The sequence below is a fragment of the Cricetulus griseus genome, chromosome 5 (genome assembly GCF_003668045.3).
Source record: "Cricetulus griseus strain 17A/GY chromosome 5, alternate assembly CriGri-PICRH-1.0, whole genome shotgun sequence".
Classification (NCBI taxonomy): Eukaryota; Metazoa; Chordata; class Mammalia; order Rodentia; family Cricetidae; genus Cricetulus; species Cricetulus griseus.
The window spans coordinates 12899896-12915462 of NC_048598.1; the positions used below are offsets into that span (position 1 = coordinate 12899896).

Genomic DNA, 15567 nt, shown 5'->3' on the forward strand with positions numbered 1-15567 from the left:
GTGGGGAAGGCAAATGTACCAACCAGTGGCATCTGTGAGCTGAGATTTAGCCAACTAATCAGCCTCTCTGAAGATTCAGCCCATCAAAGCCCTTCAGCAAACCTACTGGACCTGACTTGCCAAGATTAGGGAGAGTGCTAGGACTTTCCATGGAAACCTGGTGTGTGTGCATGTGTGTGAGTGTGTGTGTTTGTGCGTGCATGCGTGCGTGCGTGTGTGTCTGTGTGTCTGTATGTGTGAACATGCATATGTGAAGAGAGGCAGGAAGAGAAAGGGCTGATTCTACAGAATTGTCTAGGATGTTTCAAGAGTATTTGGGTCATGGGCTTCAGTCCTCATGAACTGGTATGGAGCCCTCAGGACTGGATGAGTGACCTGGAGAGTGGGTTATTATAAACTACCCATGTCTGCTGTGTTCTTGGTTTTCACAGAACACTCCTGTTCTCTATAAAGTATCCAGTCTCTGGCATTCTGTTACAGCAACAGAAAATAATCCAAGACCAAAAGTTATCAGCTTTTCTCAAGTTTTCCCATTTAAAGGTTAATCCCATCCAAAATCTAGACTCACAGAAATATCGAGAATTATGTCTGACCACTGACTGAGCACCACAGCCTAGCCAAATTGATACATAAAATCAACCATCATGGGTGGAGGGGAAATCTCTCTGTTTAGCAATGCACTCATATTGTTGTGAGGCATAGTCAGGGATTGTGATCACTCTTAATAAGACATCCTAAAGTCATTGACCCCAACCCCAGGCTACTAGACTCCTTCCCTGCCTGAAGCCTGCAGTGTAGCCCCATATCTATCTCAAATCCAACTGTCTGTTGAGCCTTGGGTGAGGAAGACATTTTGTCCATACACAGCCAAGACAGAGCAGGCTTAGAAACACCCACCCCAGCTGAGTCCAGGACTCTTCCTCATCCTGGACCATTTCCACTGGAGTCAGCAGTGAGCCACACCTGCCTGTTGACTGTCAGCATCTCTGGGTTGCTGACATTTTCTCTCTCCCTTATCCTTCAACTAGCCCCCGCCCACATGCCCCAGGTACCATTTTGGTGACCACCTATGAATGACTGGCACATCCTGTTTCTGTCTCTACTATGGATACGCAGGGGGCCTCTGAAAAGAATGCAGACAGCAGAACCCTCTCAAGACCCACTGGATTAGAACTTTCTGGATGCAGTTCATCCAGAAAGATGTATGTCAAATGTCTCCATAGGGGACTTTTTTTTAACTTTTTAATTTTTTTAATTTTTTATTTTTTTCTCCAGTTTTAAATGTGAATTAGAAACAAGATTGTTTTACATGTCAACCCCAGTTCCCTCTCTTTTCCCTCCTCCCCTACCACCACCTCCAACTAAAACCCTACCTCTCACATACCCCTTCTGCTCCCCAGGGAGGGTGAGGCCTTCCATAGGGGGTCTTTAGGGTCTGTCATATCTTTTGGGATAGGGCCTAGGCCATCCCCGTGTGTCCTGGCTCAGGGAGTATCCCTCTATGTGGAATGGGCTCCCAAAGTCCGTTCCTATGCTAGGGATAAGTACTGATCTACTACAGGAGGACCCATAGATTTCCGGGGTCTCCTCGCTGACACCCATGTTCAGGGGGTCTGGATCAGTCCTGTGCTGGTTTCCCAGCTAAGAGCTCCCTGTTGTTCAGGTCAGCTGTTTCTGTGGGTTCCACCAGCCTGGTCTGGACCGCATAGGGGACTTTCAAAACTTCCAGCTCCACTAATAAATAGAGACAACAGACTGGCATTTGCTACTTCCAGATACTAAGCCAGCATGAGATTTCCACAACACGGCACCAAGGGCTCAGTGGAGAGCACTGACCGTTTGCCCTGTGATTTTTGTCCCTCCGGCTCTGTTCCTGACTTGGTCCCATGATGAGTTCCAGGAAATAGAATGATAGTAGGTTTTATGTAGACCTAAGCTTTGAAGACGCACTCATGCTTTGCCACTTCGCCCGACGCCACAAGGATGAACCCTGGTAGGTGTGGGAAGGTAAGATGTAGAGCCAGCCATGCCAGGGGTGACCAGAAATGAGGAGCCAGAGATTTAAAGAAGCCTCAGGAAGACAAAAGTGCTCCCTCCGTGCCGTGTCCCACCAAGACCACAGAGTGCAGCGGATGCCCAGTGGATTCAAGAGGAAGGCAAATGGCGGCTACAGTATACTGGCCTGGTTCTTTATTACGATGGCCGTAGAAACCTGATCCGAATGGGTCGGGCAGCTGCCTAGTGTCAGTCCTCTGAAAAGGCAGTGTCAACGTGTTTGTCATGGATATGACTATCGGGCCCTTGTGTGACCCTGCAGCTCTCTGGGAGGAGTGAGGTAAGGACAGGCACAGTCCCTTTGCCTCCAGCTTCTGGCTCAGGGACCTCATGACAGCACTATTTACATGGTGAGTAAAATGTTCTGTCTCTCTGACTCACAAGGAGTTCGCCACAGAGTCCCTGAAAATAAATTATTCATGAGACATGGTGTTGGCACTACTTGCAAGTTTTGTTCCAGGATATTTTTACTTTTCTTCAAGCGTTCCCTTCAGGGCGAACTATCCCACCACGAAGTTAAATGGTATTAGGAAGGATCCCACAGGCCCTGTGTGGCTCTCTGGATTCCTGTCTTCTCTTTAAAACAGATGAGCTGTACTACTGCAGAGGTGGCCTTTATGGGTTACATTTTGAAGCAAAGTAACGACTTGCCCTACAGTGTAGAGATTCAAACTATGGACTGTTCAAATGGACTTGCCTTCCCATTTCACTTGGGGACTATGAGACCCACACATTTCAACTTCTCCATCTGTCCAGCGGGGCCAAAGCACCTACTTCATGTACTACACAGAACTGCTGTGGGGGTTTGATGAGCTAATACTACTACTGCTTGTTCCAGCTTAGAAGTCCCCAAGCCATGGATATTTCTGGTCTAGAAATCTTACCTACATGACAGATGGCCTCTCTGAGGCCCTCCACACAATGGCTTCTGAGTTTATGTGTCCCGTTCACTGCATTATGTCCTACAATTAAACTATCTGGTCCCCACTCCACCGCACCCTGGGGCCCTGCAGGAAGACAGTATTGATAGCTAAAAAGACTTGAAGCCAAGGTAACTCCTGTAGCAGAGAGAGCTCGTGATGGGGGGAAGGAGGGTGCACCCTCACCATCCTCCCTGCTCGTCAGTCCCCAGCAGGTGTCACGCACCAAAACAATGTGGATCTTTCTCGAGCTTCTGGCTGGTAATTGCACTGAGTTTTTAGTCACTGTCTTTAGTTACAGAAATTGGACAGACTTTGAACCCATCTATCTGAAAATTCGTGGAGTCAGAAAATGGAGTGAACTGTGGCACAGAAAAGTACTACTTTCAAAAGAAAGATATAGGAAAGAAATTTGGGATGGTGAGATTGCTCAGAGGGTAAAGAACTTGTCACACAACCTGATGTGCTGAGATCAACTCCCAGAACAACCTGAAGTGGGCAGGAAAGGATGACTCCAAAGCTGTCCTCTGGCTTTCCCATGTGTGCTATGACATCCGTATACACACCGAACACAAACAACAACCACAATAAAGCAATTAAAGATTTCCCCATTAGGAAGGACTCACACATACAGTGTCCACTGGCCAGTGTTGTCATGGAGATCTTCACTATCCCCCAAGGGCCTGTCAAATGTCACCTGAGTGATACTATTGGAGGGGTGGAGCTCATAAGAGATAGAGCCTATGGGAGGTTCTTAGCCTCTTCTTCTTCCTCTTGGTTTAGTAATTCATGAGGTTAGCAGTTCTCCCTGCCATGATGTGCTAACCATGATCAAGGTTACCTGAGGTCACCTGACTCCAGAAAGTGTGAGCCAGAAAATAACCATCCCCTCTTTATGCGTGAATTGCCTCAGGTATTTCATCACAGTGACAGAAAGCTGACTAATACAGCTATTGCCCTAGTAGTATTATATAATAAATCATTCTAAAATTCAGTGTCTTAAAACAAGAGTAATTTGCATTTGCTCATGAATCTAATAGGTAGGTAGGTAGGCTTGTGGGATCTAGTGGGCTTAGCTCTGAGTGACAGATGGCTTAGGTGACTCCCTCTGCACCTCATTCTCCTCACACCACTGGGCTGGCCTTGGAGGCGGCAGAACTTAGAGAGGGAAAGGTTATTTCCCAGTGGTTCTTGAAGCCTCAACACATGCAAGCATCTAGCCACATCCCCATGGGCAAATCTGCTCCTATGGAGAAGTCCGTCTTCAACAGAGAGAAGACATGTGCTATTGTAGCAGGAAGAATTACAGACCATGGGCACAGGTAGATACCAACTGCAGGGACATGAGCCCATGTGGCCGCACAGGACACTGGGCTCAGAAGAAAACCACTTTGTTTGAATGTTCTGATATCTGATTCTTGGAATCCTCATTTTTTTGATACCAAAGCTCATATTGTCATTTTCACTGGACCCTGAAAACCATGAAGCCAGTCCTAGACACAGTGTCTCAGTGTTTGTGACCCATGTATATGGCAAATTGAAGCTACAGGACCTTCTCAGTTAACAGAAGTGGCTTACACTGGGACAGTGGCTACCTTTAGTGCTTCAGCATTGAGTTTCTGCAATAGATTCAGCTGGTACTGGCAGCTTTATTTCATACCTGGGCTCCTCCCTGGAGCCATCTGGGAAGCTTGGGCCGGGGAGCATATGGGAGTTCCTGAAGTCCTACTGCCTCTGTGATTGGTCCAGTGTTGAACCCAGAGCATCCGCCCCTGCCAATCATCCCACTGGAATCAGCTCCACCACCTCCACAAACCCCACCCACTCCTCCACATCTCAATGAGAATTCTCAAGAGGAGACCGGAAGTTGTCTGATTCCATCCACTAACACCAGAAAACCTGTGGTGGAGCCAGACATTCTCTTGGAGAAACTAGGACTTGAAGGATCCCAGAGTTGTTAAGCAAGAGCGATGTCCCAAACTAAGCAGCCAAGTCCTTACATTGGGCAAGATCAACCAAACTTACAATCATTGCGGCCCTAGCTCTTCTAATAACCAAAAGAACCCCAGAACTACCAAATCTGAGACCCGAGGATTGCTGCCAATAAAGCAAGTCCCTCTTTATTCTCACCCTAACTCTTTAGTTCCCACATAAGACCTTTCCTGAGACCACTCTGAACCCACAGATGCAGCAGGCCACCCCTCCCCAGTCTGTGCCCACCATGAGACACCTATGTGTGCCTGGGAGCGGCCACCAAACCTTCCATGATGTGTCCCCAAACAGAGTGTATGTACTACAGCCTACAGAGCCTACTTACTACACACCGGGAGGACAGAGCTGCACAAGGAGCCATAAAATATGAATCATAAGCAGCATCCTGCAGTTCAGACAATTACCCGAAGAACACATTTTCTGATAATTATAGAGCTAAAAATGGATCCACTTTGCAACCCTTCCCTTTCTCCCAACAAGGCCAAGGAGGTGGCTCAGCAGCAGTCAGCTGTGGAGATGCATCCATTCTGGGCTGTTTGGGAGGCTGGTTCCAAGAAGTTCTTGGAAGGTACAATTCCCAGAAGGTGGTGATGCTAACTAGATCTATAAAGCCTTCACACTACCCCTAACATGGGCTTGTAGCTTGAGAATCGGAACATAGCCCATTTGAGAGATGAACAACAGGAGGGAGAGGTCCAGGCCTACCAATTTTGTTCACAACCCTGTCTCCAAAACATCAAATGGTACTTATCTAAGATGATGGGGGGATGTCACCAGCCAAAGCATCATCTCAACCTGTGTACCCATGGAAATGCCATAAAGGATTTTGGGGGAGTGAGGGGCAGGTCACTAACAATGAAATTTAGTAGGTGTTAAGTACATGTGAACTGCATGTGTGTATTATCTACTTTAATTCTCAGGATAACGCCATAAGGATGAATTGTTATTGTTCTCTCACTTAAGAGTTGCCCTGATGTCTGAGGATGTAGCTCAATGGTAGAGCACTTGCCTTGCACGCATGAGGCCCAGTGTTCAATACCCAGTGTTATCCTGAGGGTCACCCTGAGCCATACCCCACAGGCCACGCAAATGCTAAAGGTAGGGGCAGGATTGGGAGGCAGATGTTTGCACACTTCACAGCTGTGGTGATTTGAATAGAAAGCTCCCTGCCCTGTAGGCTCATGTATTTGAATGCTTACTTACCAGGGAGTGGCACTATCTGAAAGGTGTGCTCTTGTTACAGGAAGTGTTACTTGGGGGTGGGCTTCGGTGCTCTCTCTCTCTCTCTCTCTCTCTCTCTCTCTCTCTCTCTCTGTGTGTGTGTGTGTGTGTGTGTGTGTGTGTGTGTGTGTGTGTGTGTGTGCCTGCCTACAGATCAGGATCTAGCTCTCAGCTACTGCTCCAGCATCTGCCTCCATGCTCCCTGCCATGATGATAATGGACTAAACCCTGAAACTGTAAGCCAGCCCCCAATCAAATGCTTTATTTCATAAGAGTTGCCCTGGTCATGGTGTCTCTTCACAGCAATAGAACAAGTGACTGAGATAATCAGCATCCTTTAATCCTAAAGAAACTGAATTGGCTGGGAGCAGACATTGGGGCTAAAGACTGACTGCAAAGAGGGTAGAAAATATGAACACAGGAAATGAATAGGACCAGAGAAGCTGTGAGTTAAAAAGTCTTCTGAGTTGAAAATGAGTTAGCTTTTATTTTAAAACACAGGCAGTCTGGGCATGGTGGCACACACCTGTAATCCCAGCACCAGCAATGTGGAGGCAGGAGGATTCAGAGTTCAAGGCCAGCGGTTGCTACATGGTGAGTTCAAGACCAGCCTAAGCTACATGAGTCTCTCTCTCTCTCTCTCTCTCTCTCTCTCTGTCTGTCTCTCTGTCTCTCTCTCTCTCTCTGTCTGTCTCTCTGTCTCTCTCTCTCTCTCTTACACACACACACACACACACACACACACCAGCTAAAATAAATAAATAAATAAATAAATAAATAAATAAATAAATGCCATCTCTAAGGGGCAAGGGCGGTACACGGTAGATATCTGGTACCGTCCTGGCATCCCCAAAATGAAGACTATAGTAGTACTCCTAACTAGCTATTATTTATTCACTATTTAATAAATACAAAATAAGCATCTTCAATAGTCTATTGCTGCTTTTCACTCAGTGTCACCATATCTGATGATCAACTGGACATCACATCTTTCCAGCAGCCGAGACAGACCTCCTGCACGGTACACTTACACACACCTGTGGTTAAGAGCCTATATAGTTATCAGACTGAGCTAAAGAAGATGTAAGCTATAGCAAGTTCCCAATGGCCAGGTGCAGAAGTCTCAACAACTTGAAATTACACCCAGAAAGAAATTGAGTTCTACTGACATCAATGAAAACCGTCTCAGGTACCCAGGGCAGATAGACACAACTGCAAAGAATACATAGTAGCATCTTAGGCTGAAAGCCAGGCTTCTGGCAAGAGCTTGGAGCAGAAGGGAGACTCCTGGGACAAGTAAAGTGATGGGCACTTGACTGGCATCTGCCTTGTTAGCCCCACCGTGCTGGCCATTCCATGAAGCCAGAGGAGCACGAGGCTGCAGGGGGTGATCTCATTCCTGTGCCTGAGTGGGTCAGCTCAGTGTTCCTGTTCTCTGATGTCTGTCTTAGACTGTCTTTCCTGGTGTTGCTCACCACAGTGAGCAGCAATTATGTCTAAACAGCACTGGAGGCAGCAGCCAGAAAGGAAGGAGTAAAGAAAGGGCACTTGGAATACAATATTTCCTGAGTAAACTCCTGCGGTCTACGGCTTAGAGACACAGATGCAAATCACATGGAGATTTGAATATGTCAAAACGAATTCCTGGAGAGCTTACTTCACATCCTTGCTCTGACCTTGGGAAAGCCTAGGGCATAAGGCTGTGGGCAGTAGGACCTTGATGAGACAACAGCCGGCCATTGCCTCCTACGGCCAGTCTGCAGTCCAGCAACAGAAGGCTGGGGGAGGTAAGGGACATGAATGTAGGTGATCACCTGCCAGAGAACACTGGGTGGTGCACTCAGGATGCAAGGGTGGCAACCTGGGGTCTGAGAGACGACAGTGTGATCTTCGTTTTCCCCTGGGTTGAGTCACATAGGTATTATCTTAAGGAATAAACCAGAGAATGTGAAATTGATGACCGGGGCGGGTTACTAGTGTCTGTGACATTATCTAGGAAGTAATTTGCACATTTTAATGCAAATTATATGCTATTTTCTTAATCGTCCTTTATTCCTTGGATCACTAGTATTATCAAACGCATGCTCTCATCTGAGCATCCTGCTGAGACAAACAAGATGAGAAATTTTAATATACAGGGTTTCTTAGAGAACATGAAAGGGCAACTTATTGGCAGGAGAAATGATGGGCTTCTATATTAGGCTCCCTCCGATGAAATACAGAAAAGAAGTTTAAAACTTTGTAAAAACTCTTTCCCTTGTGTCAGTGCTGGTGGGGTGCTTGATTTTACAAAAGGCTGTATTTGGGCAGATAATGGCTTTCCTGTGGCCAGTACCCTCCATTCTGTACTGAGGCTGGTGACGGCCATTGGCTCAAGGCCATGGACCTTGCTTATTTTACCCGTGAGTGCCTCTTCTCTAAGCTTTGCTGACTCACTTTGCTGACTGGAGAAAGGCAGGCTCTGAACAGACAATGCCAAACGCCCAGCCTGGGTGGCACACGTGCTTCCAGAAGGAGCTTGGGACAGCTGTGGTCTACTGCCCCCCCTTGACAGCACTTTGCAGTCCCACCCGGCCAACATACCCAGTGATCCTACTGAAGGGCCAGACCGCAAAGCTGAGTGACAAGTTCGAACCTCAAGACACCCAGTTAAAAACTTCCTTAGATCAGGACGTGTCATTAAAATCCCGAGCCCAGCACAGACAGGAACAAAGACTGGGAGGTGGCAGGTGCTGTAAATTCCAACCATCATCACATGGAAAGGGGACATCCTACAACTCCAGCCAGAGAGCCCTGGACAGAGCCAGTGTCCTGCTGACATCTGACTGAAGACCACCTTCTCTAATTAGTCCCTCTTGCCTCTGAAGATTTCCAGAGCACTGAGGCCCGCTCCCACCTTGTCCCCCTGCTGCCATTCACCCGATGACCTCTGACCCCGCCCCCTTCATCCACCTGGAGGACCTCTGACCTTTCTCAGAAGGAAGCAGATGCGCTCGATGTTTCTCAGCCGCTCCCTCTGAGGACGTGCAGGAAAGAAAGGAAACAGGAGGTTAGGGTGGCCGAGAGTGTGAGGCTCGCACAGTCTACAGCAGCAGAGGAAGCAGAACCCACAGAGACACACCCTAGGCCCATGCCAGTGTCTCTTCCCAGCAGAGTCTGAACCTCAGAGCCCCTTGCTTTCTGTTCTTTTGTTCTGCTTTGTTTCATTGGTTTTTTCAGGGTACCTTGGAGCTCATTGTGTAGCCTTGGTTGGCCTCAAACTCATGACACTCCTCCTGTGTCCGTTTCCCAAGTGCTTGTTTTACAGGCATGAGCCACCATAGCTGGTGGAAACGCCCCTGGCAGGCTGGGGCGATGACTCAGGGGGTAAAGTGTTTGCCACTACAGGCATGAGGACCTGAGTTCAGATCCCAGAATTCATCTAACGAGCCAGTGATAGAGGCATACATCCGTAACCTCAGTGCAGGGGAGGTGGAGACAAGAGGATCCCTGGGGCTTCTGCACCAGCCAGTCCAGACAAATCGAAGACTTCTAGATTCATTGAGAGACCCTGTCTTTTATTATGAAGATGATCTAATTGTGTGGGGGGGGGTGTGGGGGTGTGGGTGTATGCTCACATGAATGCAGGTATCCACAGCCCAGAAGACGGCATCAGATCTCCTGTAGCTGAAGTTACAACCTATGTGGGTGCTAGGAACCAAACTCAGGTCCTCTGTGAGAACAGTAAGGAATGTTAACCACTGAGCCATTTTTCCAGCCCTTTAACAGAGCCCACCTTAAAAAGCAAAAACAAAACAAACAAACAAACTTCTCAGAGAAACTGAGGGAGACACATGACATCAACACACATGTGCACATGTACTTGCACACATGAGCGTGCACACGCTCCTGGCAAAGCATGCATTCTTCTCTTCCCACTCTCCTATAGTCAAAGTCTCCATGCGTCCACTGCGGACGGTCTGGATGCAGAGAGCATATGGTGCCTATGCTCACTGCGTATCTCAGGCACAGGACACCTCAGTGTATCTCCAAGAGCAGCAAGCTTGTATCCCCATTATTGGAGACTATCTTGCTTTGCTTTTTCTATGTGAGTGTACTTGGAGGAAGCAAGCCCTCCCTGACTCAGGCTACCAGTTGTGACCTGGGCTCTGACTTTTCTAGAAGTCAAGTCCATCTGTCTCCAAGGACTGGCTCATTTCCAGGGAAAGATGTCACGAAGCTGGACAGAGGATGCTGCCCACGGCAGACGGTAAAGGCCCCCTTCTTCCTTTCTCTGCGATAACTGTCAAGACTTCTGAGCCACCCTGAACACAGCTGTGGCGCCTCTGTGCTTCATTACAGAAGCAATTTGGTTGCCATAATGGTAATGAGTTTCCTTGTGGATAAGGAGAGGACAGGTGGCCAGGACACTTCAGTTTCCCTAATTGAATCATAAATAGAATGATCTCTGTGCAGCCCATAAACCCAGAGGAAGGAGCCATGTCAGGATGAGTTATTGTCCACATGGTAGGTAACACTTGCTACACACATGAGAGAGTTCATACAGACGCATACACAAGCTAGAGACACACATACTCCAGCAAGCCAGAGCCCTGCAGGAAAACACGGTCCCTCCCTGTGACAGAGACTTCCCAGTGCGGGCTGAGGATGGAAATGGAACCCTCCTGGCCCTGGAAGAGGTCCACCACTTCCACTAATACTTGAAGCTTTAGGGCATCTTAAATCTATGGGGCGTGGGTTGTAGCTCAGGGGTCGAAGGCTTCCCTAGCAATGTACAAAGATCTGAGTTCCATGCCTACCATAAGAAAGGGGGTGGGGGGACCAAGTGGATCTCATGTCCTCTTTAAGAAATGTATTTCCTCTGTGAATTTGAGGCCAGCCCTCAGGAGTCACAAGTGGATCTCAGTGAGTTCAAGGCCAGCCTGCTCTACAAAGTAAGTTCCAGGACAGCCAGGAGTGTAACATAGAGAAACCCTGTCTTGAAACACATCCCCACCTCCCAAAAAAAGAAATGCATTGCATAGTCAGCAAATTCTTGGGACCCAAGTTCCTCTAGGGCCAGAATTATCAGCCAGTGAGGCAAGTGTGTAAGTCTCGGAGCCTGAATGTTGCTTTACTCTGGAGGCTTCAAGGAGGCCAGAGGACTGGAGCAGTTGAATGAAGGGGCTGGAGCACTCCATTCCCTGCTGTGAAATAATGTCACAACAACAGGGGAATCACAGTATGTCTGTGCGTTTGCCTAATTACAGCTTTTAGGATTTTTCGGTTTTGTTTTTAATCCCTCTTCCCCAGAGGCACCTCGAGCTCTGGTCTGTCCATGTCTGGGCTTCACAGGACTCAGCTCCTTAATTAATCTGATAACTAATTAGAGATGTTGCTGTAATAGGAATTAAAAAAAAAAAAACAGAGCTGGGATGCTGGGATGTAGTTCAGTGGTAAAGCACTTGCCTCGTATATGCAAAGGCTTTAGCTCCACCCCAGCACCACAGGAAGAGAAAGGGGTAGAGGTCCATGCCTTCATCCTCAGTATCCGTTTCTGTTTCTGGCAAGTATTTCTGGATGCCACCTAGTGACTGCTGTTTCTGTACTATCCTTTTCCAGAAGCACCCTCTCCCCTTAGAGGGGGGGTATATGCAAATCCTAACTTAATGTCTAAATAAAGGACTTGTCCTGATGAGCCAAAAACAGACTCCACAAAAGTATCTCCAGGTTGTTCCAGGTGCCTGCAACCTGGCATGGAACTGGCATGATGGAAACAAGGGGCTGAACAAATTTTCCCACTTATTCTGCTCAGGGATCCTGCTGGAAAACTCCAGATACGCTGGAAGAGAGAGCTCAGCTGGCATTTGGAAATGAACACGCCTGTCTTGGAGCCACCCTGACCACCTATGGGTACTGACAGGCAGGTGTGTGCTGCTGGTGCCAAACTCAGTGTCCAGAAAGGCATGAGCCCCTGGGCAAAAACCATTCAGGCCTGGCAGAGCCAAGTTACCACAGGTGAAGTTAAGGCTGGTGGAGAATAAAGCAGGTTTCAAAAACTACAACTTTTCTGAAATACACTAAGCTTTCAAGTGGTTCTTAAGGGTACTTTCAACTAACCCAGTTTGCTTTTTATAGCTGACTTTGAAAGAGTTTGGCTCTACTTTATAGAATCAAAGACTGTTACGCCAAAGCGGGGGTTAGTATCATAAAGCCAAGTCTTTTCAAGAACTAACGAGTTGGTGGTCAGAAGACAGCCTTTGGAGATGAGCAGAGCTGGGTTCCAGACCTGACACCCAGAAACAGAACCCAGAGCTCATCCACCAGACTGCACCAGATTCCCTGGTGTGCAACAAGCTGACTCCAAGCCGCAGGCACCAGAGATGAAAGCCCACCAGATACTGGGGCTGTACCTGGTGGTGCATTCACCCATCTACCCTACATGAGAAACTCAGCCACTGCCCACCTCCCACAGAGCAAGAGGTCCATACATGGTAACATGGTACTTGCACACCCTGCAGACATGCTGGCCAACACAGCGTTTTTGTCTATGGTCAGAGATAAGGACCCAAAAATCACTGGCAGATCCCTCCACCCCCACCCCCGGAGTCACGGGAACTGTCACACTTGACTGGCAATGTATTGATTGCAAGAGCTCAGCTGACCTCAGCAAGGAAGCTCTGTAACAACTGTCAGCAAGGAATAGAGGAAGGACCAGGACAACATATCCTTCTTTATTCTGTTCTTTAAAACCTCCGCTGTCATTCGTGAGCCCGGTGACTTGTGGGGACTCTCCCTGCCCACCACAGGCACCACTACTTACCGCATGGACAGGGTTACACTGGTCTATGGGACTCTTAAAATCCGTTCTTAACTCGTCAAAGGCGATGATCTGAAAAAGAACACACTCAATCAGGATGCTGTGCACACTCGGTCAGCGCTGCTACCAAATCCTTCCTGCAGCCCCGCACCCAGACGCCACAGGAGGAAAGGACGGGCTGCAGGGGGCACAACGCTGCCCAGGAGCTGACCACTGCCAAAACTGGCAAGGGACGCAGGGCTGTGTTGCCTTCTGTCTACGGTGTTGGCTTTGAAACTTCTCACGTAACATTTTTTAATGTTTCTGATTCCATGTGCAGCCTGTACAAAGATGTAGAAAAACTATTCTGATGGAGTAGAGTTTGGTAAAGGCATAAAAAGGTAAAACTTCCTTCCACCCAGTGCTTTTAGCATCTTCCCTGACAGACACTGCAGTTTATTTATTTATTTTGTTTGTTTGTTTGTTTGGCAGAAACGCCCAAAAGTAAAAAGAACTCAGAAAGAAATACAGGGAAGCTAAGCTGTCACCATGAGAAACAACATCTCTAAATGTCCATCAGCAGCCCCAGACCGGCCATGCCTACTACTGCAGGCTCTGGGGCTCATCTGGATATAGACTCCCCAGGGTCCCCATTTGTCAGAGGAGGGGATAGGAAGGTGACCTCCTGCCACCTCAGGACGAGGCATGTCCCATCCTCAGAAGGAACCAATAAGGATAAAGGCTCTCAAGTCCTCATTCTAAATCCAGCCATCTTGTCTGCTGGGGGCGGGGGCTTAAGTGACAGAACACAGGTGTTGGGCCCAAGGACTCTCCTTTCTTGGTGGAGGCTTTGGTATTCTCAGCAAAGTCTTCCCGGCTACAGTTTGGATCTTGAATGTTATCTGAAGGTCCATGTGCTAAAGGGTTGGCACCCAGCCCATGGCGCCCCTTGGTTTGTTTTTTGTTATGTCCTTTGGTTGGTTGGCCAGTTGGTTGGTTGGTTGGTTGGGTGGGTGGGTGGTGGTTTTGTTGGATGGAGTTTTTTTTTTGTTTTTTGAGACAGGGGTCCACGTATCCTGGGCTGCTGATCCCCCGCCTCCATCTCCTAAACGCTGAGATGACTTGTGTGCACCCCCACCCCTGATTTGTGCAGTGCTGGGGGTGTAACTCAGAATTCCAGGCTAAGCAAGCATTCTACCAACTGAGCTACCTCCTGGCCCATTGCTATATTGGGTAGTAAAACCTTAAGAATTGGGGCATAGCCTAGTTAAGACCTTTTAGTTTTATTCCATTGTTTTTTGTTTTGTTTTGTTTTCCTTCCAGACCACTTGGCAGTGCAGAGGCAAACAGGGCTCCTCGACCATGTGTCTCCCTTGTCACGATGCTCTGCCTAGCCACAGGCCCCAAATCAAATCACAATGCAATAAACCATGAGCTGAAGCATTTGATGACACTGGGAGTTAACCCAAACCTTTCTTCCTTATAAGTTGTTTATTTCAATATTTTGTCACAGTAAAGGAAAGATGACTGACCACACCCACTGAGCATACGTGAACGTACCCTCCACAAAGGCACATTTCAGGGAACCCTGAACATGTGGCAGAAATAACGAAGCCAGGAGCACCCAGAGAGCTCCTGACTCAGCCCCATGTGGCCAAGTGAGGGTGGGTGACCTTACTCTGCAAAGCAGTGTATTTACAGCATCTGTATGTCCCCGTAACTTCAACATGTCTACAGCATTTGAGGAACACACTAGCATAACTTGAGCTAAGAGGACATTCCCATACTACCTCTGATGGACAGTTGGGTATCTAGCCAGTTCTTCCCAGGGTGATCACTCTGCTGCTGGCTCCAGCAAGCTGAGCATTGTCTTCACTGGTCTGACCTATGATCTTCCTAAAGTTTCCACCCACAGCCAAGGTCAGAGCAGTGAGCCACAGCCTGCAGGCCAGACCAGCCTGCCACCCACTCTCTCATAACCTGTGGGCTAAGAATGACTCTAACATTTTTTAAAGAGTTGAAAAATATCATCAAAAGAAAAATACTGGTTTTGTAACATGTAAAAAATATGCTAAATTCAAACCTTGGTGTCCACGGATAGAGTTTTGCAGCTGCTTGGTCAAGTTCTCTTTCTGTATATTGCTTTTGAAGACTCTGAGGCAGGGGTGAGACAAATATATCTGCTAACTTTTATTTTTTTTAGAGAAAATAGTTGATCCCTGGTCTATTCTTGTATTTGTCCTCTAGATCAGTGTTTCTCAACCTTCCTAATGCTGCAACCCTTTAATACAGTTCCTCATGTTGTGGTGACCTCCAACCATAAAATTATTATCATTGCTGCTTCATAACTGTAATTTTGCTACTATTATGGATCGCAATATAAATAATTTTGGCAATAGGGGTTTGCCAAAGAGGCACATCCCACAGGCTGAGAACCACTGCTCTAGAGGGTTGGTAGCCCATACAGTGGCCAATGACCACATGGGCTAATATTTCAGTTAAACTTTGTATGGCTCAGATTGTAAAGTGTTTGCCACAAAAGCATCGGGGAGCTGAATTTAACACCCAACATCCCTGTAACAGCTGGAGAACATGGTAATA

At 47.6% G+C, this 15567-nt stretch overlaps 1 protein-coding gene across 3 annotated transcripts in view; it reads right to left on the reverse strand.

The window, feature by feature from the left end:
* Cnih3 (cornichon family AMPA receptor auxiliary protein 3) overlaps window positions 1–15567 on the reverse strand; it is a 102443-nt gene that overhangs the window by 43047 nt on the left and 43829 nt on the right. For 2 of the 3 annotated variants that reach the window (XM_035445659.1, XM_027418807.2), the window contains exons 2-3: window positions 12991–13059; window positions 9157–9204 (exon numbers count right to left, since the gene is read on the reverse strand). In XM_035445659.1, coding sequence (XP_035301550.1) covers window positions 9157–9204; window positions 12991–13059 — 117 coding nt within the window. The remainder of the gene's footprint in view (window positions 1–9156; window positions 9205–12990; window positions 13060–15567) is intronic. The other variant, XM_027418808.2, reaches the window with a different exon arrangement.